Source organism: Podarcis tiliguerta (assembly GCF_965153285.1).
Source record: "Podarcis tiliguerta genome assembly, chromosome: 2".
NCBI lineage: Eukaryota > Metazoa > Chordata > Lepidosauria > Squamata > Lacertidae > Podarcis > Podarcis tiliguerta.
In genome coordinates, this window is record NC_139535.1 from 15,154,984 (window position 1) to 15,182,174 (window position 27,191).

General features: G+C 42.3%; 2 protein-coding genes and 1 pseudogene across 3 annotated transcripts in view; 1 reads left to right on the forward strand and 2 right to left on the reverse strand.

Annotated features, from left to right (window-relative positions):
- LOC310670884 (C-type lectin domain family 2 member D-like) overlaps window positions 1-7,239 on the forward strand; it is a 291,130-nt gene extending 283,891 nt beyond the window's left edge. The window contains exon 7 of the mRNA XM_083426715.1: window positions 7,074-7,239. The gene's annotated coding sequence lies outside the window, so the exon portion shown is untranslated. The remainder of the gene's footprint in view (window positions 1-7,073) is intronic.
- LOC310672935 (vomeronasal type-2 receptor 26-like) lies at window positions 1,564-6,375 on the reverse strand (annotated as a pseudogene). Its single transcript has 3 exons — window positions 6,193-6,375; window positions 5,213-5,339; window positions 1,564-2,586 (listed from the first exon to the last, which is right to left on the reverse strand). The product of its transcript is annotated as a vomeronasal type-2 receptor 26-like (transcript).
- A 7,591-nt stretch (window positions 7,240-14,830) lies between the features above and the next one.
- Window positions 14,831-22,733, reverse strand: LOC310672727 (vomeronasal type-2 receptor 26-like). Its single transcript, XM_083430334.1, has 5 exons — window positions 22,232-22,733; window positions 20,633-20,817; window positions 18,957-19,097; window positions 17,844-17,970; window positions 14,831-16,898 (listed from the first exon to the last, which is right to left on the reverse strand). Exons 3-5 carry the CDS (start codon window positions 19,053-19,055, stop codon window positions 15,994-15,996), a joined length of 1,131 nt encoding a protein of 376 aa, XP_083286460.1. The 5' UTR covers window positions 19,056-19,097; window positions 20,633-20,817; window positions 22,232-22,733; the 3' UTR covers window positions 14,831-15,993.
- Window positions 22,734-27,191: the final 4,458 nt, after the last annotated feature.

The window sequence follows — 27,191 nt, forward strand, 5'->3', positions numbered from 1 at the left end:
TACCACCTTTGCTTGCATGAACCAATCCAGACCCTGCAAACACAATTGGGGCCCAGCATGTGCCCCTCCATAGGATGTTTGGAGGGTGGCAACCCCAAAATCAGGCCTTTCCGTGGTGGCCCCCGGCTTGTGAAATGCTCTCCTTGTGGAGGCGTGTCTGGCACCATCCTAGACATCATACAGTGATGTTTCTCTTTACTCAGATTTTTGGCCCTTAATTTGAAGGGTTGCATTGTGGCCTCTTTGAGTAAGCCAAGGTCTGTAAGTCCTGCCATTGTCTCTACAGTTGTGTTTTTAGCTTTTTATTTTGCTTTTAATGGGTCACTCTGTGAGAAAAGCTACTAATGGCAACAACAACAACAATTTATTAAATTTATTGGTCACTTTTTTTGCCACGGCAACTTGAAGCAACATACAATATTGTGAGCAAAAATAAAATACAATCTCCCTTGATTTCAAATGGGCTCACAGTCCCTTAAGAGGCTCTCTAGTCAGTCAGAGATGAAGGAAAAGAAAATTGGAGGTTCGCAACCAAGTATATCTGAAAGCCTTGATCATTTGTTGATCTGCTGCAAAAGAGATTTCTCACCTCAAAAAAGAAGAACCCCAATCACAAGGGTGTCAAAGATTTTGAACGCCTGGTCAGTGTCCAAAGGGCCACCCATATAATTGTCACAGAAATGGGTTGTACAGGTAAATCATGACATGCGCAGAAAAATATGATTCAGGAATATTTACAAGGCTGTCAGTTGCAAAGGTTGATAATGTCAGCTGAATTGTCTTTTCTGAGTTGCCCAAACACTCTTTTGACATGTTGAGCATGTCGCGAATTCCTCGCGGCGCTTTAGCAGAATGCTCAGAGTCCCAGGTTCTTTAGTGCAGTATTATTTATTGTTAGCAAAATATATATACAAATATCTACAGAAGCAGTTCATATAATCAGACAGAGTACCTGGCTGCACCTTGAGGCAAAAGAAGACTCCACACTCCTCTACTCCACCACACTACTGGACAGGCTTCCCTTTTAAACCGGTGGCAGCCAATCAACTGTCAGCACATTACTGCTGAGTCATTCTGACCCAGCAGCTCCACAGAGAGTATTACATCAGCCTGTTGCATCAACTAGCAAACTGAAGCCTGCACACTTACTTACACAGCATCCTGTGAATCCCAACAGAGCAATCCCAGTACCCAAATCTATCTACCAAGACTCAAGTCATTCATACAAATATATGTTCCTTTTGACAGATCTATTTGGGTAGTTATCGGTGCTTAACAATTAAGCCACAGCCTTGAGTCTTCAGGAAATGTTTCCCATGATGTGCCTGGAAGAGGTTTCAGAGGTCAACTAGAGACTAATATGGCCTTGGTCTTGCTCAGTGCTTCTGTTTTATTAACATTGTATTGTAATAAAGTCACATTTTAATGAGAAACATATGTTTTCCATTGAAATAATGAAAGTAAATGAAAGTATTCCTGCTGCATGTTTGACATTATACCCAGAATGCCCCTAGAAAGAACAGTATAGCATTCTCAGGCGAAATTGCTCTCAGGAAAAATGGCTGTGTCATACTAAGGTTTTTTATGTGTTTAAAACACCCCCACGCCCCAAATATCTGAATTCATTGGCTCCTCATGTGCACCTCCGAAATGGGACTGGGGCCTACATTTTAGGCAACCCTAATTTTTCCATTTCATCATTAGGTGCACCTTAGAATTCAAATCAGGCCTCAGAACAATGATGTGGCATTTGGGAAGGAAGATACAAACCAGTAACCCAGCACTGGAAGCCAAGATGGAGAAGATCTGCACAGCCACCATATATTTCCCCTTGGTGCTCAAGTAAGTTGGCACAAAGGAGACCCAAACACTGCAAAATACTAGCATACTGAAAGTGATAAACTTGGCTTCGTTGAAACCCCCAGGAAGCTTCCTGGCTAAGAACGCTACAGTAAAAGAGATGGCAGCCAGAAGGCCCATGTAGCCAAGGGCACAATAAAACATAATGATGGACCCTTCATTGCATTGTAGTATCATCTGTCTGACCTGCGAATCCATGTCCAGTTCTGGGAAGGGAGGAGAGATTCCAATCCAAGCAATGCAGATGCCAAACTGAATGCTGCAACAGAAGAGGACAATGGAGTTTGCCAAACTCTTTCCCACCCACTTCCGGATGCTGTTCCCTGGCTTCGTGGCCATGAATGCCAAAACCACAGTTATAGTTTTTTGCCAGCACAGAAGAGACGGCCACTGAGAAGATGATGCTGAAGGCAGTTTGACGGAGAAGGCAGGAGACCTTTTGAGGCTGGCCAATGAAAAGAAAGGAGGACAAAAAGGAAAGCAAAAGCGAAACGAGGAGGATGTAAGTGAGAGTTTGGTTGTTGGCTTTAACTAGTGGAGTGTCTTGGTTTTTAATGAAGATTCCCAAAACAGAACCTGTGGTCAGGCACAAAAATAGGGCAAAGAAAACCAAGGTAAACCCCAGAGGTTCTTCATAGGAGAGGAAGACTGTTGTCTTGAGGATACATTGATGTTTGTCATCGTTTGAGTATTGATCTTCTGGACATTGGTGGCAATGATCTTCATCTGAAAGAATTAAGTACATCAAATGTCAATAATTTTCCTTATTATCAAGAATCTCCCTACATAAATGAGGCAGCTTGATTTGCTTTTGTGTAGTTTTACTCAACATTATGCCTTTTACTTCACATCCTGAGCAACATCTCAAACAAATCTAGAATGGTGGTAGGCTACCAGAACCTGTCAGATCAATAGAATGAGGAGCATAGCTGAACACCAGGAGAAATAGTTACTCATCAGGTAATGAGTTGATGTTGAGCTGCATAAGGCCACAATTAGTGCTTTGAATGAATTGGTTCAGCTGAACTAGTTCAAAAATATGTGAATAATACAGTTGTCATAATTGTGGGTGAATTAATGAACTTTGAACTAGAACTTTGAACAATTTATAGTTCATCTTCATGTCCTACCCCCAATGCCCTCATACCCTTAGCTTTCATTACACTTAGCTTTCATTAAAAGAATTGGAAATCCCTTTAACAGTTTCCTGGCTGGTACAAATTAAACAGGGTAAGCCATCTTGGTTGTGAGTCCTGGAGGACCTGCTCCCCACCTTTCAGACCTTTTCCCACCTGGCCTGAGAGGATAGGGCCCTAACTGACTCCAGCTACAAACGTTGAGGCTGCTGAAGAGGCCAAAGGCAATCTTGGCTGTGAGTTATGGAAGACCTGCTCTTTGGGAGCTAAACAAGTTCTCTTGACTGAACGTGAAGTGAACCAGCTCATTTTGGAAAAAATGATTAACTTGAACTGAAACCAGTTCCTTTTAAAAATGAACTTCCAAAGCACTGGCCAAGAAATGTGGTGCAGCGATGTCTAAATCAGAGAAGGAACAATTGGGGGGGACTAAAAAGAATTCTTCAGCCAATGGTCTGGAAGGCCCAGCCCACTGATGTGTTTTACTGAAATAGTGAAAAATGGAAAAGTACTAAAAGTCAGCATTTTAATACAGTGGTGCCTCGCAAGACGAAAAGAATCCGTTCCGTGAGTCTTTTCGTCTTGCGGTTTTTTCGTCTTGCGAAGCAAGCCCATTAGCGGATTAGCGCTATTAGCGCTATTAGCGCTATTGGCAGTTTAAGGGCTATTAACGGCTATTAAAGGCTTAAGGGATTAGCGGTTTAGCTGCTAAAAGGCTATTAGCAGCTTAGCGGGGGGAAAAACCTCAAAAAATTTCGTCATTTTCATCTTGCGAAGCAAGCCCATAGGGAAATTCGTCTTGCGAAGCGCCTCTGAAAACGGAAAACCCTTTCGTCTTGCGGGTTTTCCGTCTTGCGAGGCATTCGTCTTGCGGGGCACCACTGTACCATTGTAACAACTTGGAACGAAGCATGATTGGATAGAAAAAGAACTGTGGCTGTGGCAAAATGGCCAAGATGTATTTTTGTGCCATTGAAAAACTGCAGCCATAAAATCTGAAAACTGTTCTAAGACTATGCGCTGGATTCAACTGAAGTCCTGATTCAGGACATGGAAATGGGGGGCTTGAGATAAATTGGGTTGAGACAGCCACTGATATGGCCCATCCAGAGCAACCCAGGGCCTGTAGGGGTGTACAACCCTACTATGGTCAATAGCCTTCACAGACTACATGCTGTTTAGTGGCTTGAATGGGTGAATGTGGTGCAGCAGAGGCTTTCTGAGAGTACCTAGCAGGGGAACAAGCTACCGTATTTTTTGTTCTATAAGACACACTTTTTCCCTCCCAAAAAGTAAGGGGAAATGTGTGTGCGAATGCAGGCCGCATGGCTATCCCAGAAGCTAGAACAGCTAGAGGGAGCGCTGCACAGTGCTCCCTCTAGCTGTTCTAGCTTCCGGCTTAGCCATGCAAAGCCTCCGCAGGGCATGGGGGGCCTTCATCCTCGTGCCCTGCAGAGGCTTCGTGGGGCTATCCCAAAGCCAGAACAGCTAGAGGGAGTGCTGCGCAGCGCTCCCTCTAGCTGTTCTAGCTTCGTGCGAAGCCTCCGCAGGGCACGGGGAGCCTTTATCCCCGTGCCCTGCAAAGGCTTTGCAGAGCTATCCCTGGCTTTCATGGGAGGTGGGGGAAGGGACAGACCGCACAGCTCTGTCCCTTCCCCCACCTCCCAGAAAAGCCCCCAAGAGCTGCGCTCCCTTTAAAGAGCCACGTGGAGTGTGTGTGTGTGGCTCTTGGGGCTTTCCCCTGAGGAGGGAGAAAGGCAACCCGTCAGTGACAGGCTGCCCTTCTCCCTCCTTGGGGAAAAGCCTGCAAGCGCCGCACACACGCTCCTCGCAGCTCGTGAAAGGGAGAGCTGAGCAGAGTCTGGGATGCATACAGGCTCTGCTCAGCGCTCCCTTTAAATAATTCCCCCCCCCTTGCATTCTCCCTCTAAAAACTAGGTGCATCTTATGGTCAGGTGCAAAAAATATGGAGCGAATAATACGGCTATAACTTATGGAGCAAAAAATACGGCTATAACTTCAGTCTCTTTGGGGCTACATTAGGCAAATTATTGCCCTGAAACTGATTCTCAAGAACTGAAGATTAAAAATGTAAAGGTGTTGTGAACAATCAGTACCGATTGTGCTAGAATTCTTTTCTGGCCTAGCTTGACTATATTCATTTTGAACCTCCTCCTCGGTCTCCCAGGGTCTGCTGTTCCTTCAATGTCATTTACCTGCCTTGGTAGAAATGGTTCCTTCCATGCAAGGGTTACAATTATAGCAGCAAATTGGTTGTCCTTCGGGCACCACCTTGCTGGATCCGGGTTGGCAGCTTTCTGTACAGGTAGAACGAGGTCTTGTCTGAAGGGCACCAAGAAAAAAAATTAGTGTTTGAGGAGTTTCTGCTTTGTTTGTGGCTACTAAAACCTTCTACAGTGATGGAAACCCAAACAAAATATATCATAACATAAGAGCATGTGACACAATTCATTCTGAGGTTTTAAGGTGCTGCAAAGTACTTGCTAAAAATGATCAGCATAGTATCTTATTCCAGGATTATTATGTCCAAATAACAAATGAGAGGTTAAGGCTGATGTCAGGAGTCCAGGTTCCAGGATTGATAACACAGTAAGTGTAGATAATTAAAAAGGAGGATTTATTGCAAAAGCAAACAGATAGCTCCAGATGGTTCTAACAAAGCTGCCAATATTATCACTCAAGATGACCCTTCTGAAGACTCCTTCCAGTTCCTACAGAAGATATTAAACTTTTGCACCTTACGTCTCTTGTTTTGCTTCCTGTCTAGCAGCCCTCCCATTCGTTGACTCTTCAGACTTATTGGATCAGCTCCAACCTCTTCCGGTTCCACAATACTGTCTCTGTGTCTGTTCACACCTGTTTGAGTTTCCTGGGAGCTTTGGCTGTGTTCCTGCCCACTCTCAGTTGTTCCCTTGGCAACCAGCATTCCAATGTCCGGGGGATTCGGCACTGGCCACTGTTCCGCCTGCAGCAAATCTAAACCTCTCTGTTCTGCAGCTGGCTGTAAAGTTCCACTAGGAGCTGGCTCATTCCTGACAGCTGAGATGAGCTAATTTGTCCATTGTTCATTTGAACTGGAGATCTCCAGGATCACTGCTCACTTCCTTAACTACAATTATATCAGTTTGGGGGTGTTCTTTGTTTTGTTTTGGTTTACAAAGGACATATTCCCCACCTGATTAAACCAGTTGGGCCACACTATGGCCTCCTCGTGAATAATCAACTGTACATCTGAGGAAGCTTGGGTTTCCAGCTTTCCAACTTTCACCCTTGAAACAGTATTGTTAGGAAACACAACCACATTCACAATATCATAGGTGGCTACCAGCTCATCTTCATCAAAATATATTTCGTCCATGGTAGTGCTGTTAAAGCGGACAGTTCTCAGGAAACGGTGAAGCTGAAATGAGAGGCAGGGAGAGAAGGCCAACATTTGTGAAATGGGTAAAACAATTAAGATCCCATTCCTCTTTTCATTTCCAGTCTCCAACTTTTCTATTCCCCCATCCCGTGCCCTAGAATTGATGTAATATGGCTGTAGCCTCCACTACAGAATTATCATTCAGGATTCCTTCAGAACTATGCTGAAAACCGTGTCAGAGTTCAAATATCACAACTGGAGAGAGACCTGTTGGAATGTAATGTAAAAGTACTGTCTAAAATGTATAAAATATTATTGGAAGGGGAGACAAAAGATGAGCAAGTAAAATCCTCAGTGATACACTGGGCAATAGATATCGGTCATAATATAGATTTGGAAGCATGGGAATGATTTTGGAATATGGATATAAAATTTACAGCATGTTATGGTTGAAGAGAAAATGATATGAAAATGATATATCGTTGGTATTTAACACCAAGTAAACTGGTAAAAATGTATAAATCTAAATCAAACAAGTGTTGGAAATGTAAAGAGAAAGAAGTTTCTTATTATCATATGTGGTGGTCTTGTAGTAAGGTTAAAGCTTACTAGGAAATAATATACAATGAATTGAAAAGGATCTTCAAAATAACTTTGGTAAAAAAACCCAGAAGCTTTTCTTTTGGGAATTACAGGGACTACCTAAATTGTATAGAAATTTATTTATGTACAGCAGCAAGAATGTTACTTGCCCCAGACTGGAAAGAAGCAGAAGTCCCAGCAAAGGAAGAATGGATGCAAAAACTTATGGAATATGCAGAAATAGCGAAACTTACTGGAAGAATAAGAAATTAAGATAACTTTTTATAAAAGAATGGAAATGGTTTATTGAATATTTACAGATAACTTGCAAACATTAGCAGGATTATTGTAATAACCTGCAGGTACTTAAGAGTATATATTTAAAGGAGATAATTAAATGAGCAAATTAAATGAATTTGGATATGCAGAAGTGGTTAAAAAATAAATTTAAGGAACTACAGGAAGAGGGCAAACTTTGAAATGTTAAAGTGATTGTAAAACTAATGAAATGCATAAACTTGAAGAGTATAAATAAAGACTTGGAGGGAAAAGGAAAAGCAAAGAAAAAGAAAACCACGTCAGAGAAGCTTTTGGGCAGATGAGTGGGCGGCACACCAACAGCAGCCCTGACCTGTCTCTCAGACCTGGCAGTAGATGTAGGCCCTCTACTTCTGCTCCAAGGCAAAGAGAGGTTTCCTGGTGAGGGAGAACAAACTCCCGTGAACCATGGCAAGCTTTCTTCCCCACCCAGGTAGTCATGTAGTTGCACCAACCCAAGTCTCAGTAATGCACCCCAGCTTGGTGCCCCCACCCGTAACTGAATAATGAATGAGCACAAATGAGTACGTTTCCGAGCACAATTTAAAGTGTTGGTGCTGACCTTTAAAGCCCTAAACAGCCTCGGTCCAGTATACCTGAAGGAGCGTCTCCACCTCCATCGTTCTGCCCAGACACTGAGGTCCTCCTCCGAGGGCCTTCTGGTGGTTCCCTCACTGCGAGAAGCCAAGTTACAGGGAACCAGGCAGAGGGCCTTCTTGGTAATGGCACCCGCCCTGTGGAACGCCCTCCCACCAGATGTCAAAGAGATAAACAACTACCAGACTTTTAGAAGACATCTGACGGCAGCCCTGTTTAGGGAAGCTTTTCATGTTTAACAGACTATTGTATTTTAATATTTTGTTGGAAGCTGCCCAGAGTGGCTGGGGAAACCCAGCCAGATGGGTGGGGTATAAATAAATTATTATTATTATTATGAGAAACTTGGCATTCAGCAACAACAACACCGTGCTATTGGACTCATGTTTATTTTTCTCTACACAACCTGTGAATGCTACGTTCTAGAGATGTATATTGCTTTTCTGTCCAGGAGCTCAGGGATGTGCCCATTGCCTTCCCCGCTTTTTCTTTCTTTCTCCACAACAACCCTGTGAGGTAGATGGAACTAAGTTATTATATGTACATAAGCAGGAGTTCTTGCCTGCCTTTCAATGCTTTAAACAGCCGTGTCTTCTCCCAAAGAATCCAGTGAACTGTGGTTTGTGAAGGAGAGTTGTTAGGAGACCTCTATTCCTCTCACAGAGCTACAATTCCCAGACTGCTTTAACAATCTATCCCTCTGCTGAGGGAATTCTGCAAATTGTAGCCTTGTGAGGGCAATGGGGGTCTTCTAACAACCCTCAGCACCCCTAAAAAACTACAGTTCCCATGATTCATTGAGGGAAGCCATGACTGTTAAAGTGGTACAGGAGTGCTTTAAATCTATGACACACAAATGGCCCAAGTGTGTGACAACAACAAACATGTTCTTCCTATTTCAGTTGTGATTTCAGTGAATCTCTCCCACTTTTACCTGCCATGGCTCTACACTCAGAAGGCCCAGTATACCTTCTTCTGCAGTCATCATGTGGTGAGATACAGGTGTGATCAGAGCATGTAAGGCATGTGCCACGACATAGACAGCATTATAAATATTGTAGCTCTCAGCAGACATAACCGTCCAACCCTTGGGGAGGTTTCCCCTCTGCATGCACCTTTCCCAAGTTTTCCTTGACCATCTGTGGTGGGTATGAGAGCACTCAAATATGTCTGGCCAAACACTATCAAGGAAACCCCAATCTTCAGTCAAGAAAAGTTTCTGGGATTTTATCCTCTTGTCCGTTTGAAAGACAAATGACAAAGCGCCATGGAAGAAAGTCATGTCCCAGTATGAGAAAGATGTGGTTAAGGTGAAGCCCCACAGTGCTGTGGAAATCCAGACTTTCCCTACAGCGGCATTGCTTTGTCTTTCAACTTCCTTCAGCCCGTGTGGCATCAGAAACATTGATTCGGAATCGCCGTAATAAATGATCACGTTGGCTTTCCTCTGAGTCAGATGTGCTACGCAACTTAAAAGCATGTCTTTTGGAACATTCATTTCAACAGAAAATATCCGTGGGATTGCGTATGTGAAGGCTACACAAATAGGACTCCCAGAAACCTCAGCCTTCATGGTTTTCACAAACTGATCTCCGCCATCATTGTCTGGAGCAATGAGACCGATCCACGTCCACCTGAAATGCAGCAGCAATTTCACTATCCCCTTGAACTGTGGAGCTTCCTTGGGGTTCATCCAGTAGGAAGAGGGAAAATGAATTCCATCACTCAGAATATTATTGACAAAACCGTAAATCAGCTAGTAAGGAAAGGAAAGAATGTTTAGTGTTGGAAATAACATTGCTAGTCAACAATGCCTTCTACTTAACAGCACAACCTCACACATGTCTGTCTACTCAGATGTAAAGTCCCACTGAGTTCAATCGGACTGATTCCCAGGAAAGTGGGTATAGGATTGTTGATATTTCTTTCCCACCAGTATACATTTGGTTCCCTTACAGAACTGCCTCTAGAGACAGTTTAGAGTACAACTGTATGAACTTTCCCAAACCAACCAAAGTTTGCTGCATTTTCCACTTGAATATTGTTTTCATTTTCCACAATTGGCCTTCATTTTACAATGGTGATAGAAATCACCAATTTTCTAAACTTTTACTGGATTTGGACATTTTATCATCCTGACACAATTTTTCTGCGCATATGACCCAAACCAAGAACTCAATGGTACTTGCTTCCTTCTGACTGGCTATATTCATGTTCTTATTTTATTTATTTCCTGTTCTTCAAGATAATATTCCAGGGAATGTTTAAATTGATTTAAAATTCAAGATTAAAAATGGTTTAAAACAAGTCCAAAACATTGTCAGTTAACACAGTATCATTCCAGCCATCTGAAATACAAGCTCCAGATTTTAGTTAGAAATGCAACCCACTTTGCAAAGAAATAAACCACAGAGCCTTGGGCTTGCTGATCAGAAGGTCGGCGGTTTGAATCCCCACGATGGGGTGAGCTCCCGTTGCTCGGTCCCTGCTCCTGCCAACCTAGCAGTTCGAAAGCACGCAGTGCAAGTAGATAAATAAACCCCACTTTCAATCACAAGAGTTAAGGCATTTGGTCTGAGATTTGTTCTGCCCAGCCCATGATGTTCTCCCTACCTGAGGGACCTCGTAAATGTTTAGCATGGTTGCAATCTGGAAAAAGGTTTCAAAGTCCCCTCCTTGAATAACAGCCAGGAGCTTCCCTTGCCTTCCGCACCTGAAATTAGGGACCATCCAATGTCTAGTTGACAACAGGTCTATGGTGGCTTCAGAGGCTGTCCTGGCACTGAAACAATTTTCATAGATCCTGTAGCCAAGGGTGATGTTAGGTAAGAGCTTGGGATTCTCATTAATTTCATCAATGGCAAACAAGATGGCCAGGATGTGTTCATAATTCCTTTCCAGTATCCTGGAATGAAAAGGAAATTGAGCATCTACCATCTACATGTTGCATCTGGCTGACGTTTTGTTTCATAAATTTTATTTTTTGCAAACTTTGGAGTTCCCCCAAGTCTGATGCTACCTCCCTTTTTGTGAGAATGGTGACATTTCAACTACATAAGAATTAACACGCAGAGAATGAGTTCCTTATGATGTAAAATTGCATATTACAGGACAAATAAGGTGGATCTGCTCCCCACTCAGAATTGGATTTTTTTATATAACTTATGGAAATGAACATATTGAGTTACTCACACCAACAAGTGTGTGAAACAGCATCTCTCATATCTCACCAAAGCGGGGACAGTATTTTGCCAAGAATAAGTTTGGAAAACCCAGGTTTGTGTCCGGATATTGTGAGGAGACACTTGAGAGTCCCGTAGACTGCAAGAAGATCAAACCTCTCCATTCTTAAGGAAATCAGCCCTGAGTGCTCACTAGAAGAAAAGATCCTGAAGCTGAGGCTCCAATACTTTGGCCACCTCATGAGAAGAGAAGACTCCCTAGAAAAGACCCTGATGTTGGGAAAGATTGAGGGCACAAGGAGAAGGGGATGACAGAGGATGGGATGGTTGGACAGTGTTCTCGAAGCTACTAAGATGAGTTTGACCAAACTGTGGGAGGCAGTGGAAGACAGGAGTGTCTGGCACGCTCTGGTCCATGGGGTCACGAAGAGTCGGACATGACTAAATGACTAAACAACAACAACATTGTGAGCACTGGAGCGTATTTCCTTCATCTCTCCACATGAATCCTCCACTTCTTCATTCACCTTTCATATCACTTTTCAAAACCAATTTGCTTAAGAATCTGCTGCTGATTCTGAATACAAACTGTAGCAGAGAAGATTGGAATTGACTGGAAACAATTTAAAGCTAACAGCAAGTAACACTCACGGGATGAAGTCATGGACAGGGTCAGACTTGAAGTCATGGGTTGGATACAGAGCTGTCCTCACAGGTATAACTCCAGCAATGAAGTAATCTCCTGGACTGTGATAATTATTTGGAGGTGTTCGTAGGCATGAGAGGTCTACATATTCAGACTTTACTACCCCAAAAAACCAATGAAGCGATATTAGCAGCAGGATCATTTTAGGCACAAACAAACAAGGGGCACCTTCCTTCACTTGGCTTTATGGTGTATCCAGAAAGTGCACTGGCAAAGAGATCTTCCAGGGGGAAAATAGAACTGCCTTGCAAGCCCCATTCTGTGCCTGACTTCAAAGAGGAGGAGCTTGGCCTCTGTGCTAAAGAAGAGGCAATCAAACATCTAACTGGCAGACCAGCTCTGATGGTCAGAACCCCAACCCTCCTCCTTATTAGCTCAGTATATTTGTATTGATGTTCCTCTCTTTCCATGTTTGGTGCAAAAAAATGATCAGCGATTTTCAGTTCCAATATTATTATTACTATTATTACTGATTTTAAAAGGGACCTCTAAAAAATAAAACCCTATGGGATGTTGGTCCCAGGAACACAAACCAATCACCATGATATTAATAATTGCAGGGGACATAAGAACACCTCTTTGTTGCGTATGCACAGGAGAATACATGTTTGCAGACGTTTATGCCACACTTACCCCTGGGACAACTGAAAGGACAGTGAACTTGGATTAAAGTTTAGCGGAAGTGTAGGAAATTTGTGACCCTACAGGTGTTGCTGGACTGCAAATCCCATCATCCTTGACTGTTGAGGGCTGATGGCCATTGGGAGTATAACAATATCTGGAAGGCCAGTTTCGCCACCACTAGCTTAGTGGGGGAGACTCCCCAGAGAGTCAGGAACATGATTTTTATGTATGCTTCTGCATTGCCTGGAGAGACAAAAGGGAACTTGGCTGGAGAGTTAGCTCATCTACTCTCCTGCTCCTGCCACACTGGGTGATCCCCTCCCTTCTACACCCTTCTCCAGCACTTAACACAACTGTTGTTGTTTGCACTGCATTTGGTTGTGATTGTAGAGCAATGCTTAATTGTCCTCAAGATGTTTCCAAGGGAGAGGGATTGGAAGAAAATGTGAGCAACTTGCTCCTGCCATCTTGGCTACCAAACTGAAGGAGCATCTCCAACCCCATTATTCAGACACTGAGGTCCAGCTCCAAAGGACTTCTGGAGGTTCCCTCACTGTGGGAAGTGAGGTTACAGGGAACTAGGCAGAGGGCCTTTTCAATAGTCACACCCACCTTGTGGAACACCCTCTCATCAGATGTCAAGGAAACAACTATCTGACTTTTAGAAGACCTCTGAAAGCAGCCCTCTTTAGGGAAGTTTTTAATGTTTGATCTTTTATCGTGTTTCTAATATTCTGTTGGGAGCTGCCTAGAGTGGCAGGGGAAACCCAGCCAGATGGGTGGGATAATAATAATAATAATAATAATAATAATAATAATAATAATAATACTGCTCCAACATGTCCAGGGCTCACACTAGAACTTCTGTGTAAAATCTAATCTGACCATAACCGTACACCTCATTTGCAGCCCCATTGATGTTAATATGTCTGCCCTAAGCTCTTACAAGCAGGTTAGCCCCATCAGGCTAAGGTAAGGTTGCCTATTCAATCCACTCACAAGTACTAATATTAATCACAAACCGCATGGTGTGTGCTCTCACTGTTCCTTCATTCTGTCATTCAATAAAATGTTTAAATAGTCTGGGAGTCGCCTTTTTTGGAACTGCTTAGCCCATATTTCTCAACTTTCAATCCTGCTAGGAGCTTTGTCAGCTCACAAATTTAAAAGAAATGCTACTATTTGGTAAGAAGCCAGCAATATATGTTGGCAATTCTGGAGCTGATACAATTTCCTCACAACTCTGTAGAACAAAGACCCTGATCTGGATGTATTACAGGCCGAGCCACATAATTTAGAACAGTATCAATTGTCCCAGAAAGCAGCTTCTTAAAGGTGTTTGCCTTCCATTCTATTATTTATTTGAGATCCAGAATCAATTTAAACAGGTTTGAATTCACTTAAGCCACATGTTGTTATTGTTTAGTCGTTTAGTCGTGTCCGACTCTTCGTGACCCCATGGACCAGAGCACGCCAGGCTCTGGTCCACTGCCTCCCGCAGTTTGGTGAGACTCATGCTGGTAGCTTCTATAACTCTGTCCAACCATCTTGTCCTCTGTCATCCCCTTCTCCTTGTGTCCTCCATCTTTCCTAACATCAGGGTCTTTTCCAGGGAGTCTTCTTTTCTCATGAGGTGGTCAAAGTATTGGAGCCTCAGTTTCAGGATCTGTCCTTCCAGTGAGCACTCAGAGCTGATTTCCTTAAGAATGGATAGGTTTGATCTTCTTGCAGTCCATGGGACTCTCAAGAGTCTCCTCCAGCACCATAATTCAAAAGCATCAATTCTTCTGCGATCAGCCTTCTTGATGGTCCAGCTCTCACTTCCATACATCACTACTGGGAAAACCATAGCTTTTACTATACGGCATCTAAACCCCTGAGAATTGATCAACCACAGGAGGTGTGCGTTCGTCCATCATTTCTGATTAACTGGCCACTAAGGTTGGTAATGCGGGTGGTGCTGTGGTCTAAACCACTGAGCCTAGGGCTTGCCGATCGGAAGGTCAGCAGTTCGAATCCCCATGACAGGGTGAGCTCCCGTTGCTCAGTCCCAGCTCCTGCCAACCCAGCAGTTCAAAAGCACATCAAAGTGCAAGTAGATAACTAGGTACCGCTCTGGCGGGAAGGTAAACGGTGTTTCTGTGTGCTGCTCTGGTTTCACCAGAAGCGGCTTAGTCATGCTGGCCACATAACCAGGAAAAACTCTGCGGACAAACGTCAGCTCCCCTGGCCAGCAAAGTAAGATGAGCGCCGCAACCCCAGAGTCGTTCGTGACTGGACTTAACTGTCAGGGGTCCTTTACCTTTTTTAAGGTTGGTAACTGGAAAAGTCTGTACTTTCTGGCTAAATGTAACACCTTGAAGTGTTACAAATCAGAGGTTCTTTTGATCTGTTTGTAGCTGGTTCTTTATGAGAAAGGAACTCAAGTAGACCCAGAGAGTTGCAACTCAGGAAACATTTTTATTGTATACATTAAAATGGCAGTCCCTAACACACACACACACATTCTCAATCATACTCACCAACACCACTACACCAAGGAGCGGGTGGTGCTGTGGTCTAACCCACAAAGCCTCTTGGGCTTGCTGATTGGAAGGTCAGTGGTTCGAATCCCCACGACGGGGTAAGCTCCCGTTGCTCTATCCCAGCTCCTGCCAACATAGCAGTTCTAAAGCATGTCACTGCAAGTAGATAAATAGATAGCTGTGGTGATCACACAGGGTCCCCGGACGTTTGAAGGTCTATTGATGCCAGCACTGTGATTGCTTTCCCGCTGCCACCAACCCATTTCTCTCGGGTACACATAGAGTCAAGATAGTTGTTAACATTAAATCAAATAAGCAAGTTTATTTTATAAGCCTTAACAAGTTTATGGTTTCAGATAATTTTTCTTGTCAGTTTCTTAATCTTAGTTTCTATACCAGTTTATACCTTTCCTAATAACTGCTAACTAATTATCCCAACTGTCTATCTGACTCCTCCTATCAGTTTCTCTCACTCCCTCATAACACAACTCAACCAACCCACAGACTTATCCTCTCTCTTCCTTCTCCAACTCCCAACTGACTTCCCAACAACTCTAACTCTAACTCTAACTCCTCCCCTTGGGTTCCCACTGGCCAATCACTTCTCACTCATTTAACCCTTTCCTTATGACCCACCTAGGAGGCAAACACCACAGTACTGCTGTAGCCAGAAGGTAAATAGTGTTTCCATGTGCTCTGGTTTACATCACAGTGTCCCGTTGCACCAGAAATGGTTTAGTCATGCTAGCCACATGACCTGGAAAGCTGTCTATGGACAAACACCGGCTCCCTCGGCCTGAAAGCGAGATGAGTGTCACACCCCATGGTCACCTTAGACTGGACTTAACCATCAAAATGATGATGGTTCCCTCCCCTTACACTTATAAAACAAAATAGGTGTGCAGAGATCAAAAGCCTGGTTGCTGTCCACTTTGAAAATATAACCAGAATTCTCCTGGGAATGATGGTATATATTGAAAGGGCACTCCTGGGAGGGAAAGATGGTCATCCCATGGTAACATGTTGAGTAAAATATGAATTCGTTTCTGAAATTTGGCTGAGCTATACATTTGACCAAACTCTAATCTTTTCTTTTCATCATTAGGTGCACCTTAGTATTCAAATCAGGCCTTAGGACAATGATGTAGCATTTGGGGAAGAAAATACAGCCCAGTAACCCAGCACTGGAAACCAAGATGGAGAAGATCTGCACAGCCACCATGTATTTCCCCTTGGTGCTCAAGTACGTTGGCACAAAGGAGACCCAAACACTGCAAAATACTAGCATACTGAAAGTGATAAACTTGGCTTCGTTGAAACCCCCAGGAAGCTTCCTGGAGAGGAAAGCAACCATAAAAGAGATGGCAGCCAGAAGGCCCATGTAGCCAAGGGCAGAGTAAAACATGGTGGTGGACCCTTCATTACACTGCAGAATTATCTGTGTGACCTGGGAATCCATGTCCAGTTCTGGGAAGGGAGGATACATTCCGATCCAGGAAATGCAGATGCCAAACTGAATGCTGCAACAGAAGAGGACAATGGAGTTTGCCAAACTTTTCCCCACCCATTTCCTGATGCTGTTCCCAGGTTTTGTGGCCAAGAATGCAAGCACCACAGTAGTTGTTTTTGCTAGCACAGAAGAGACACCAATTGAGAAGATGATGCTGAAGGCAGTTTGACGGAGAAGGCAGGTGACCTTTTGAGGCTGGCCGATGAATAGAAAGGAGGACAAAAAGGAAAGCAGGAGAGAAACGAGGAGGATGTAAGTGAGGTTTCGGTTGTTGGCTTTGACTAGTGGAGTGCTCTGGTACTTAATGAAGATTCCCAAAATAGTACTTGTGGTTAGGCACAAAAATAGGGCAAAGAAAGCCAAGGTTGCCCCCAGGGGTTCTTCATAGGAGAGGAAGACTATGGTCTTGGGAATACATTGATGCCTCTCGTTGTTTGAGTATTGATCTTCTGGACACTGATGACAATGATCTGCATCTGATAGAAAAAATGATTTCAGTACATCAAATTCCAAGGTGTTCCAGAAATTTCATACCAAAATTTGATTCTCCCCCCCCCCCCTTATTATATTTTTACTCAGCATTCTCCCTTTTAACACAGTTCTTTGGCAGCATCTCAAACAACCATGCAATAAGCCTGTTGGAGTCTGCCAAATCTTGGGAATCAGGTGCAAAACTGAAGTCCTGGAGAAATAGTTACTCATCAGATAATGGATTGATTTTGAGCTTCATATGGCCATGATTAGTGCTTGGAATTAACTAGGTTATTGTTAATTTTAGTGTTTTGTTGGAAGCCGCCCAGGGTGGCTGGGGAAACCTAGCCAGATGGGCAGGGTATAAATAATAAATTATTATTATTATTATTATTATTATTATTATTATTATTATTATTATTATTATGACACCTGAAAGTAGTTCCCATAATTGCCATGGACAAAGGTGAATAAAGTCCATTTGAAGATAAAACTTTCTAGTTCATACTCTGATTCATCCCTCCATCCCACCAAAAGCCTCAAAGTATTAAGCCTTTGTTGTTGTTGTTTTTTAAAGTAAGTCAATTGGTCATGTAAAAAAAAGTTGGAAAGCAAAAATTGGAGTCAATGTTCTATGGCTTATTAGGCAGATAAGGAGGTGTGCTGCTTACAGTATTAGTCATTTAATCACTGCAGTGGAAGAGGTTATAGTTTGAGCCTGCTTGGAGCTGTGCACTCAAACAGTGTGTTGGCCTAATTGTTTCACCGAAATAGATTCGCAAGAACCAAATAATAATAATTTTGAAATGTTTTGAAGAACCTGCATCTTAATTTTGGAAAGCACCACACACTTCCGTTGCAAAATTTCATTTCAAACCTAGCATGCCTTCTTTCATCCTGACCCTCTTTCTGAGTTTCCTAGGGCCTGTTGTTTCTTCAATACCATTTACCTGTGTTAGTGGAAATGGTTCCTTCTACGCAAGGGTCACAACTATAGCAGCAAATTGGCTGTCCTTCTGGCACCACCTTGCTGTATCCAGGTTGGCAACTTTCTGTACAGGTAGAGTGAGGTCTTGTCTAAAAAGGCATCAAGGAAACAAACAGAGTTTGGAGAGTTTCTGTTTTGTCTATAGGTACCAAACCATTCTATGGTGATGTGTCCATGCTTTGCAGAATGGTATATATGGCTATACTAAGTATTTCAGCCTTGTTATCTCCAAATGAGAGGTTCAGGCTAAGGCCAACTTTTTATTCATCATTTATACACTAAGTAGGATGTTGCAGGGATCCAGCATTATAATCTCCAAATAACAAGCAAGAATACTCATTGCAAAGTATTGGAAGACACAAGAACTACCCACTCTGGAAGAATGGCAGATGAAGGTGATGGACTACATGGAACTGGCAAAAATGACTGGCAGAATCAGAGACCAGGGAGAAGAGACGGTGGAGGAAGATTGGAAGAAGTTTAAAGACTATTTACAGAAATACTATAAAATTAATGAATGTTAGAATGACGTTGGATGGAGGTTAAAGGGTTATTAGTAATAATGTGGTGAAAGACTATGGAAAATTCGAAGGTTAAAAAGATGAAGAATTAAAGGTATAATACACTAAGATAAAGATAAAGATAAGACAGAGGGAAGGGATTTGCTGATTAAACATTTGAATTGGAATACAGAGAGGGGAGGTGTGGGGAAGCCTGGGAAACAAGTAAATGTAAGAAACACTATGAAAATGGAATTGTTTTTATTTGTTTTTCTTTTTCTTTTTGTATTTTTCTTTTTCTTTTTTTCTTATGTGAAAGTCTTAATAAAATATTATATATATAAAAAAAATAAAAATCTCCAAATAACCAAGGAGAGGTTGAGTTTGAGGCAAATATTAGCTATTTTGAATTTATTTGAACTGGAGACCTCCAGACTCACAGTTCACATTCCTAGCTACTGCTGAATTAATATGAATACATCCTCCACCTGATTAAACCAACTGGGCCACACGGTGGATTCCTCATGAATGGTAAGTTTTAGACCAAGTGATGCTTGGGTTTCCAGTTTACCAACTTTCACTCTTGCAGCTGATTCGTTAGGAAATGTGACCAAATTCACAACATCATAGTCGGACACTAATTCCCCGTCCTCATCGAAATGCACCTCATCCATGGTAGTACTGTTGAAGTGGAGACTTCTCAGAAAATGGTGGAGCTGGATGTGGGAGAAAGAGAATGTCAACATTTGCAAGATGGGCCAATTAGATTCATCCTTTCTTCCATCTGAGTCTTCATCCCCCAACCCTCTTTTCTTTGGCGGAAACTGATGTAGTGTTGGATAAATTTAAAAGCGGGTTCCTAGACTGGAGGTATCTCTCCCAGAAACCCAAAAGAAAAGGATGTAAGCTCCAAGTAGAAAAAAAATAGGCCTTTATTTATATGCTTATTTTCACTACATGATCTGTGCATTATTATCATCTTCCAAAGCAGCTACTCTATTCTGAACTTAAAAATGGAAAGCTTAAAGCTGGTGGTCAACAAAAAAGGTTTAAAGACTCTCTCAAGGAAAATCTTTAAAAAATGTAGTATAAACACCGACAACTGGGAAACAATGGCCTGCGAGCGCTCCAATTGGAGAACAGCCTTTACCAATGGTGTCATGGGCTTTGAGACACTCGAACTCAGGAGGCAAGGGAGAAATGTGCTAGGAGGAAGGCATGCTTGGCAAATCCACACCGTGATCAACTCCCATCTGGAAACCTATGTCCCCACTGTGGAAGGATGTGTGGATCCAGAATCGGCCTCCACAGTCACTTACAGACTCACTGTTAAAACTGTGTTTATGGAAGACATAACTCAGCTATGAGTGATCACCAAAGAAGAAAGAAGAAGACATTCTATACTTCTATACATTTTATATTTTCTGAGAATCCTTCGGAAAAACAATCTCTCAAAGGACCTGTTGATGGCATTCTACCATTGCACTGTGGAGAGCGTACTAACTTATGGTCTGTGCGTGTGGTTTGGGAGCTGCACGGCCAGGGAAAAAACAATGCTATCCAGGGTTGTAAAGACTGCAGAGAGAATTATTGGGTGCACTCTTCCCACCTTAGATCAAATCTATGCTGCCAGGTGCCATAAGAAAGTGGCAGAGATAGCACATGATAGTACGTACCCTGGAAATGATCTCTTTCAGCTTCTGCCTTCTGGAAAAAAGTATAGGGTTATAAAGGCCAGGACTCATCGCCTGAAAAACAGTTTCTACGCTAATGCAATTCTGGTTCTAAACGCAGCATAAGGGGTCTCTGTAGTATAGTGTATTTTAAAATGGGGTTTTAGAGTTTTTTAGGGGTTTTTGAATGTTTTATGTAGTTTTTATGTAGTTTTATGTAGTTTTTATGTAGTTTTATGTAGTTTTTATGTAGTTTTATGTAGTTTTTCAATTTCATTGTTCCGCAAGGGACAATGACAATAAAGATATCATATTGTATTGTATCGTACTTGTATTTTGCTTTTCTATCCAGGAGCCCAGAGCTGTGTACATTCCCCTATCCCCCCCCCCTTTAAATCTTTGCAGCAACCCCATGATATAGATTAAACTGAGATAATATATGTGCATAAGCAGGATTTCTGGCCAAAGACTGCAGGAGTGTGGGAAGGCGGGCAGAATGTTCACCCATTGCAACTGTAGTAAATGGATTTCACTCTCCCTCACCTGCCATGCTTCTATGTTCAGAAAACCCAGCCTGCCTTTTTCTGTAGTTCTCATGCGGCTGGACACAGATGTGATCAGAGCATGGAAGGCATGTGCTACAACATAGACAGCACTATAAACATTGCAACTCTCTGCAGACATGTCTTTCCCAAGCCAATCTACAGGGAGACCTTCCAATTTTCCCCTCCCCATGCATCTTCTCCAGGTTTTCCTTGACCATCTGTGGTTGGGATGAGAGCAATCAAAGGGTTTTGACCAAATCTGATTGAAGGAATCTTCATTTTGAGTCAAAAAAAGGTCCTGTGATTTAGACCTTCTGTTTGTTTGGGTGCTGAAGAACAATGCCCCATGGAAGAATACGATGTCCCAGTACTCAAAAGATGCGCTTAAGGTGAAGCCCCACAGAGCTGTGGCAATCCAAACTTTCCCTACCGGGGCATTGGTTTTTAGTTCAATTCTGTACAGCGCATGTGGCAACAGAAGCATTGAATCAGGATCCCCATAATAAAGGATGACGTTGGCTCTCCTCTGAATAAGATGTCCTAAAAACCTTAAAAGTATTTGTCTGGAAACAAAGAGGCCAATAGAAAATTGTGGGATTGCATATGTGAAGGCTAAACAAATGTCATTCCCAAAGACCATCGCCTTCATGGTTCTCATGAAAAGATCTCCACCATCATTGTCTGGAGCAATGAGACCGACCCATGTCCACTTGAAATGCAGCAGCAACTGAACGATGCCCATGTACTGTGGAGCTGCCTTGGGACTCATCCAGTAGGAAGAGGGGAACTGAGTTTTATCACTCATAGTATGGATTACAAGGCCGTAAGTGAGCTGGTATGGAGGAAAGGAATCAATGCTTAGTTTGGAAATAATGCTCAGGCGTTGCTTGTCTGAAATGTTTTCCACTTAACAGAGCAGTCTCACACATGTCTATTCAGAGGCAAGTCCCACTGAGTTGGATTGGAATCATACCCAGGCTATAGATCTGTTGACAGGGGGATGAAGAAACTCCCTATGGGAAAAGGTTGCAGAATTGGGGACTTTTTCACTTTAGAGAAAAGGTGAACAAGAGATGGCATGGTTGGATCTAGACACACCAAAGAAGCGTTTCAGTTAAACGCATTGCAAGCTTTCTTGTAAGAAATCACATTGGAGAAAACAGAACTCCACAGCACCATCTGGTGTCACGGCGTTATAATGCATATACAACACATACGAAACGCTTTTTCTTCCCCAGTCTAGATGAGTCCCGCAACTCCTGCTCTGAAAAAGACAGCGCTGCATTGTGGAAGGTTCACCCTCCAGTACATCCCTCTTCCTTACCCTTCTCCTCCAAACCTTATTGGGCCTCAGAAAACGGCAACAACAATGAGAAGCTTTTTCTGATTGAATTTTAAAAAAAAATATTCAATACAGGTTTCGTCTTCCTGCTTGTGGTGCAGAGCTGCAGAAGGCAAGCAGTGTGAGGTCACAAGTTTATCCCAACTTTCCTGAGGCAGACATCAGCCCCAAACTCCTGAGCTGAGGAAAGGGTTCCACATTCTTCAATCCCCATTACCCCACTTTCAATCACAAGAGTTAAGGAGTTTGGTCTGGGATTTGTTCTGCCCAGTCCACGTTGTTCTCCCTACCTGAGGGACCTCGTAAACGTTTAGCATGGTTGCCATCTGGAAAAAGGTTTCAAAGTCCCCTCCTTGAATAACAGCCAGGAGCTTCCCTTGCCTTCCGCACCTGAAATTAGGGACCATCCAATGTCTAGTCGACAACAGGTCTATGGTGGCTTCAGAGGCTGTCCTGGCACTGAAACAATTTTCATAGATCCTGTAGCCAAGGGTGATGTTAGGTAAGAGCTTGGGATTGTCATTAATCTCATTAATGGCAAACAAGATGGCCAGGATGTGCTCATAATTCCTTTGCAGTATCCTGGAAGGGAAAGCAAATTGAACATCTACCACCTGAAATACTATGTTCAAATCCTGCTTTTTCCCCTCAAGGTGTCAGTGACATTTAGATCTGAGTGGTTTGTCTACTTGGGGCGGGGGGGAGATCTCCACCTCCATGATTCTGCCCGAACACTGAGGTCCAGCTCTGAGGGCCTTCTGGCAGTTTCTTCACTGTGAGAAGTGAGGTTACAGGGAACCAGGCAGAGGGCCTTCTCGGTAGTGGTGCCTGTCTTTTAAGAACATAAGAAGGGTCGTGCTGAATAAGAGCAACGGTCCATCATGTAGATGTCTAATAGGAAGAAGGCATAGAAGCCCTGGCTTGGCTAGGACTCAGTGCCCTTTGGCTCATTCCAGCACAGAACAGTCACTTTCAGTGGCCACAGAACCATAATTTACTTATTTTCCCCTTTCCCACCCTGTCCCCCTTTTCCTTTGACAATGTGTTATTTTAAATACAGTAACTGTAAACAACCTTGGATGTGTTGGTAAGAAAAGTGGTAAGAAAATCCTGTAATGGTAGCAATCAAAAAAGGAATTATATACTATAGATAATGAATTTGCATTTTCAGCAAGATTGCTGTGAAATCTACTTATATTGCATTCAAAACAACACAACAGTTTACTTACATATCAATGGTTTGTTTCTGTAGTTCACTTACAGTATCAATTCAGTTAATAGACCGGCAACAAGTCGTATACATTTAATTTAAATATTTCAGAGCTTTGCATATTTCTTCTCCCTTCCCCTGATGGTACTACAACAAAAGTTGTAAGAAGTTAAAAAAAAAAAAAAGATTCTAGGAGTCAATGTTCATTTTAATTTATCCAAACTTTTTCAGGTTTCAAATATTTAAAATGTCAGTGGATTTGCTACTTTTGGGGAGAGAGCAGAGAGCTACAGACATGCATATTCCTCTTTTTGAAGAGCGAAAGGATTGCTCTGCTGAAGCAGACCAAGATCCTTTTTTTCCCAAGCAAAAGCAAAGAAGTTAATGAATATTATGGTAGTCAAAGTGCATTTGATTTTTCCCTGGTGATTCAAGTTGCTATTAGTAAAACTTTTCACGTGAAATTCTAGGAACTGAAACCTGCTACTTTTATAACACCATGTAAAATGATCCAGGAGGATAAGGAGAAATATTTTTCTATAATTTAATGGGTGGTCCCACTTGTAACATATTTCCAGGGATGACGAGGAACCATTAAGGAGTACTCTTTGGGTTTCGCTCAGTCAACCAGCTTCAAATCCACCTAAAAGTTACCTCGTTCAACCCATGTTTTACCAGCTTCCTTGCAAGAGTATCATAACTTGAGGGACTTTGTCCAAAGCCTTACTGAAATCAAATAAGGGGCTAAAGATTCTGCTGCTCATTCAGAGCATAGGCGGCAGCAGGGAAGATCAAAATTGTCTGAGGACAACCAATACTTCCGTATTTTTCGCTCTATAAGATGCACCAGACCACAAGACTAGTTTTTGGAGGAGGAAATCAAGAAAAAAAATACTCTGAATCTCAGAAGCCAGAACAGCAAGAGGGATCGCTGCACAGTGAAAGCAGCAATCCCTCTTGCTGTTCTGGCTTCTGGGATAGCTGTGCAGCCTGCATTCGCTCCATAAGACGCACACACATTTCCCCTTACTTTTTAGGAGGGGAAAAAGTGAGTCTTATAGAGCAAAAAATACGGTAATAGCAAATAGCACTTACGGTTGGAAGTCATGAGCAGGGTCAGACTTGAAAGTGTGTGTTGGATACACTGCCGTTCTCACGGGTATAACTCCGGCGATGAGGTAATCTCCTGGACTGTAATAATTATTTGGAGGTGTCTGTAGGTCTGAGAGATCTATCTCTATATTCATCACTACCCCAAAGAGCAAATGAAGCAATATGAGCAGTAGGGTCATTTTAGGCACAATGAAGCAAGTGGCGCCTTTATTCAATTGGCTTTAGAATATACCCAGTCAGTGGACAGACAGAGATATGTGACAGGAAAGACATACAACCACCTTGACTGGGTTCACAGATTAAGAGCTTGGCTTCAGTGCTAATGGAGATACATTCAAGCATTTAACTGACAGACCAGCTCTGATTGTCTAACTCTCAAGTAATGTTCTTATTAGCTCTCTTCAAATTTGGTGCAAGAAATTGCTGGGTTCTGATTATTATTATTACTATTATTATTACTGGTCTCAAAAGTGACATCCAGGGGTGGCGGGAGTCTTATGGGACTTTGGCCACAGGAACGCTTATCAATCACATTGATTTTGATAATTGCAGGGGACATAAAACCATCTCTTTGTTCATTCTCTTTGCAGCACATGCACAGATGGAGAGCAGGAGAAAACGTGTTCACAGCTGAAGGCTGAAATAAACACACAGAGACATATCTCTATGTTGAATCAGGGTCACTTTTATTAATGTAAAACCCAAATTTATAGGTGTGGGAAATAATAATAATAATAATAATAATAATAATAATAATAATAATAATAATAATAATAAATATACTACCCTTCATCAAGAGATCCCAGGGCAGTTCATAGAATAAAACACAAGATAAAACACAAGTAAATAATTAATCCAAAACAACAACAAAATACTGCCGCCTTCCCACAGATACATTTAAAAGGCTGTACAATATTAATCAGCCCAAGGCCTGGTTGTAGAGGAATGGCTTATATTCATGGGAATCCTGAAGATATAAGGGTGATTAGCCCCCCCTGCTGGGTCAGAAGCAAGGTAAATAGGGAGATTTTCCTGTATCACTGTCCCTTGTTGTTGTTTAGTCAAAAAGGGTGGTCCCAGATAAAAATGGCACCCTGTGTGAATTCATTTGAGAGGCTTTGACTGTGATGAAGATGAAACAGGAAAGGAGGGCAAATTGTATGAAAGGCTACTATGTGGTGGCAATGTAAAGTTATCAAAAAGGCCTGGGAAATGACATACAAAGACTTGAAGACAATGTTGAAAGTGAATTTTTATTTTTTTAAAAAACAAAAACAGAAGCTATGATATTGGCAGGAACAGGACCTAATGGACTTATGGAGCGAAAGACTTTGTCCCTGTACCTGAGTCTGGACGCCAGGCCAAGATCAGCCCATCCCTACAGAAGGAAGAAAATTTAAGGATTGTATGAAATGTATGTTTTTATGTTTGTATATTCATAATATGTATGTATTAATGTTGAATTATTTTAATAATAAAATATTTGATTATTTTTTAAAAAAAAGATTGGCAAAACAAACTAGTAATTTGAAACCCAAGAAAGAAAGGGCAGCGTTGTTTTTTCTTTAAAAAGGGAAATGTTTAATGCATAATTTTTGAGGGTTGTGTATAGATTTTTACATTAGTAGAACTTTTAAAAGTCACTTGTATTAAGATGAATAAGGTTTTAAAACTGGATTGTTAAGATTATATTAGCATGCTCAAAGCATAAAACAATGGAACCAAGAAAGGGAGTGGAGGGAAGTCAATCGAGTTAAGATTTATGATTTGAATGTTTATTTGTGATGTTTTTGTTTGTTTGTTTTTTCTTGTTATTATAAAATTAATACAGTGGTACCTCAGGTTAAGTACTTAATTCGTTCCGGAGGTCCGCTCTTAACCTGAAACTGTTCTTAACCTGAAGCACCACTTTAGCTAATGGGGCCACCCGCTGCCGCCGCACCGCCAGAGCACAATTTCTGTTCTCATCCTGAAGCAAAGTTCTTAACCTGAAGCACTATTTCTGGGTTAGCAGAGTCTGTAACCTGAAGCGTATGTAACCCGAGGGACCGCTGAACTATACATCCTACACAAGCCTCCTTTTTTTCTTCCTTTTCATCATTAGGTGCTCCTTTGTATTCAGATCAGGCCTCAGTACAATGATATAGCATTTGGGAAGGAACATGAAACCCAATAACCCACCACTGGAAGTCAAGATGGAAAGGACCTGCAAAAATGTCATGTTGTTTCCTTTGCTGCCTACATACACTAGAAAAGTAGAGACCCAAACGCTGCCAAACATTACCGCGCCCAAAGTGATAAACTTGGTTTCTTGGAAACCCCAAGGTAGTTTCATGGTTAAAAAAGCAATACAAAAAGAAGCAATAGCCAGAAGGCCTATGAAGGTAAAGGTATAATGAAATACAGCGGCAGAACCTGTATTGCATTGCAATACTATCTGATCAGCTGTGGATCCCTTGCCAAATTCTGGGGAGGGGGGAGATATTCCAGTGAAGACCAGGAGGATGACAAACGGAACGACGGAACAGAAAAGGAAGATCGCATTTGGCAAATTCTTTTCCACCCATTTGCTGACGGTCTTCCCTGGCTTTGTGGCCATGAATGCCAACAGCACAGTGGTCACTTTTGCCAAAACAGAAGAGAGGGTGACTGAGATGCATGTGCTGAAAGCTATTTGACGGAGAATGCAGTTGAGCTTTTTAGGCTGGCCAAGGTATACAAAGGAGGACAAAAAGGAAAGCAGGAGAGAAACGAGGAGGATGTAAGTGAGGTTTCGATTGTTGGCTTTAACAAATGGAGTGTCTCTGTATTTAATGAAGATTATCAAAATGCAACCTGTGGCGAAGCACAATAACAGGGCAAAGAAAACCAAGGTAATCCCTAGGGGTTCTTCATAGGAGAGGAAGACTATGGTCTTGGGAAAACAT

Excerpts from the sequence above, each read along its gene's own strand:
- LOC310672727 (XM_083430334.1), bottom strand. The coding sequence starts at position 19,055 with ATGGATGAGGTGCATTTCGATGAGGACGGGGAATTAGTGTCCGACTAT. Across the intron at positions 17,971-18,956 it reads AATCAGCTGCAAGAGTGAAA|ACAAGACCTCACTCTACCTG; the intron begins GTTGGTAAACTG and ends ATGCCTTTTTAG. Across the intron at positions 16,899-17,843 it reads AACCATTTCCACTAACACAG|ATGCAGATCATTGTCATCAG; the intron begins GTAAATGGTATT and ends TTTTTCTATCAG.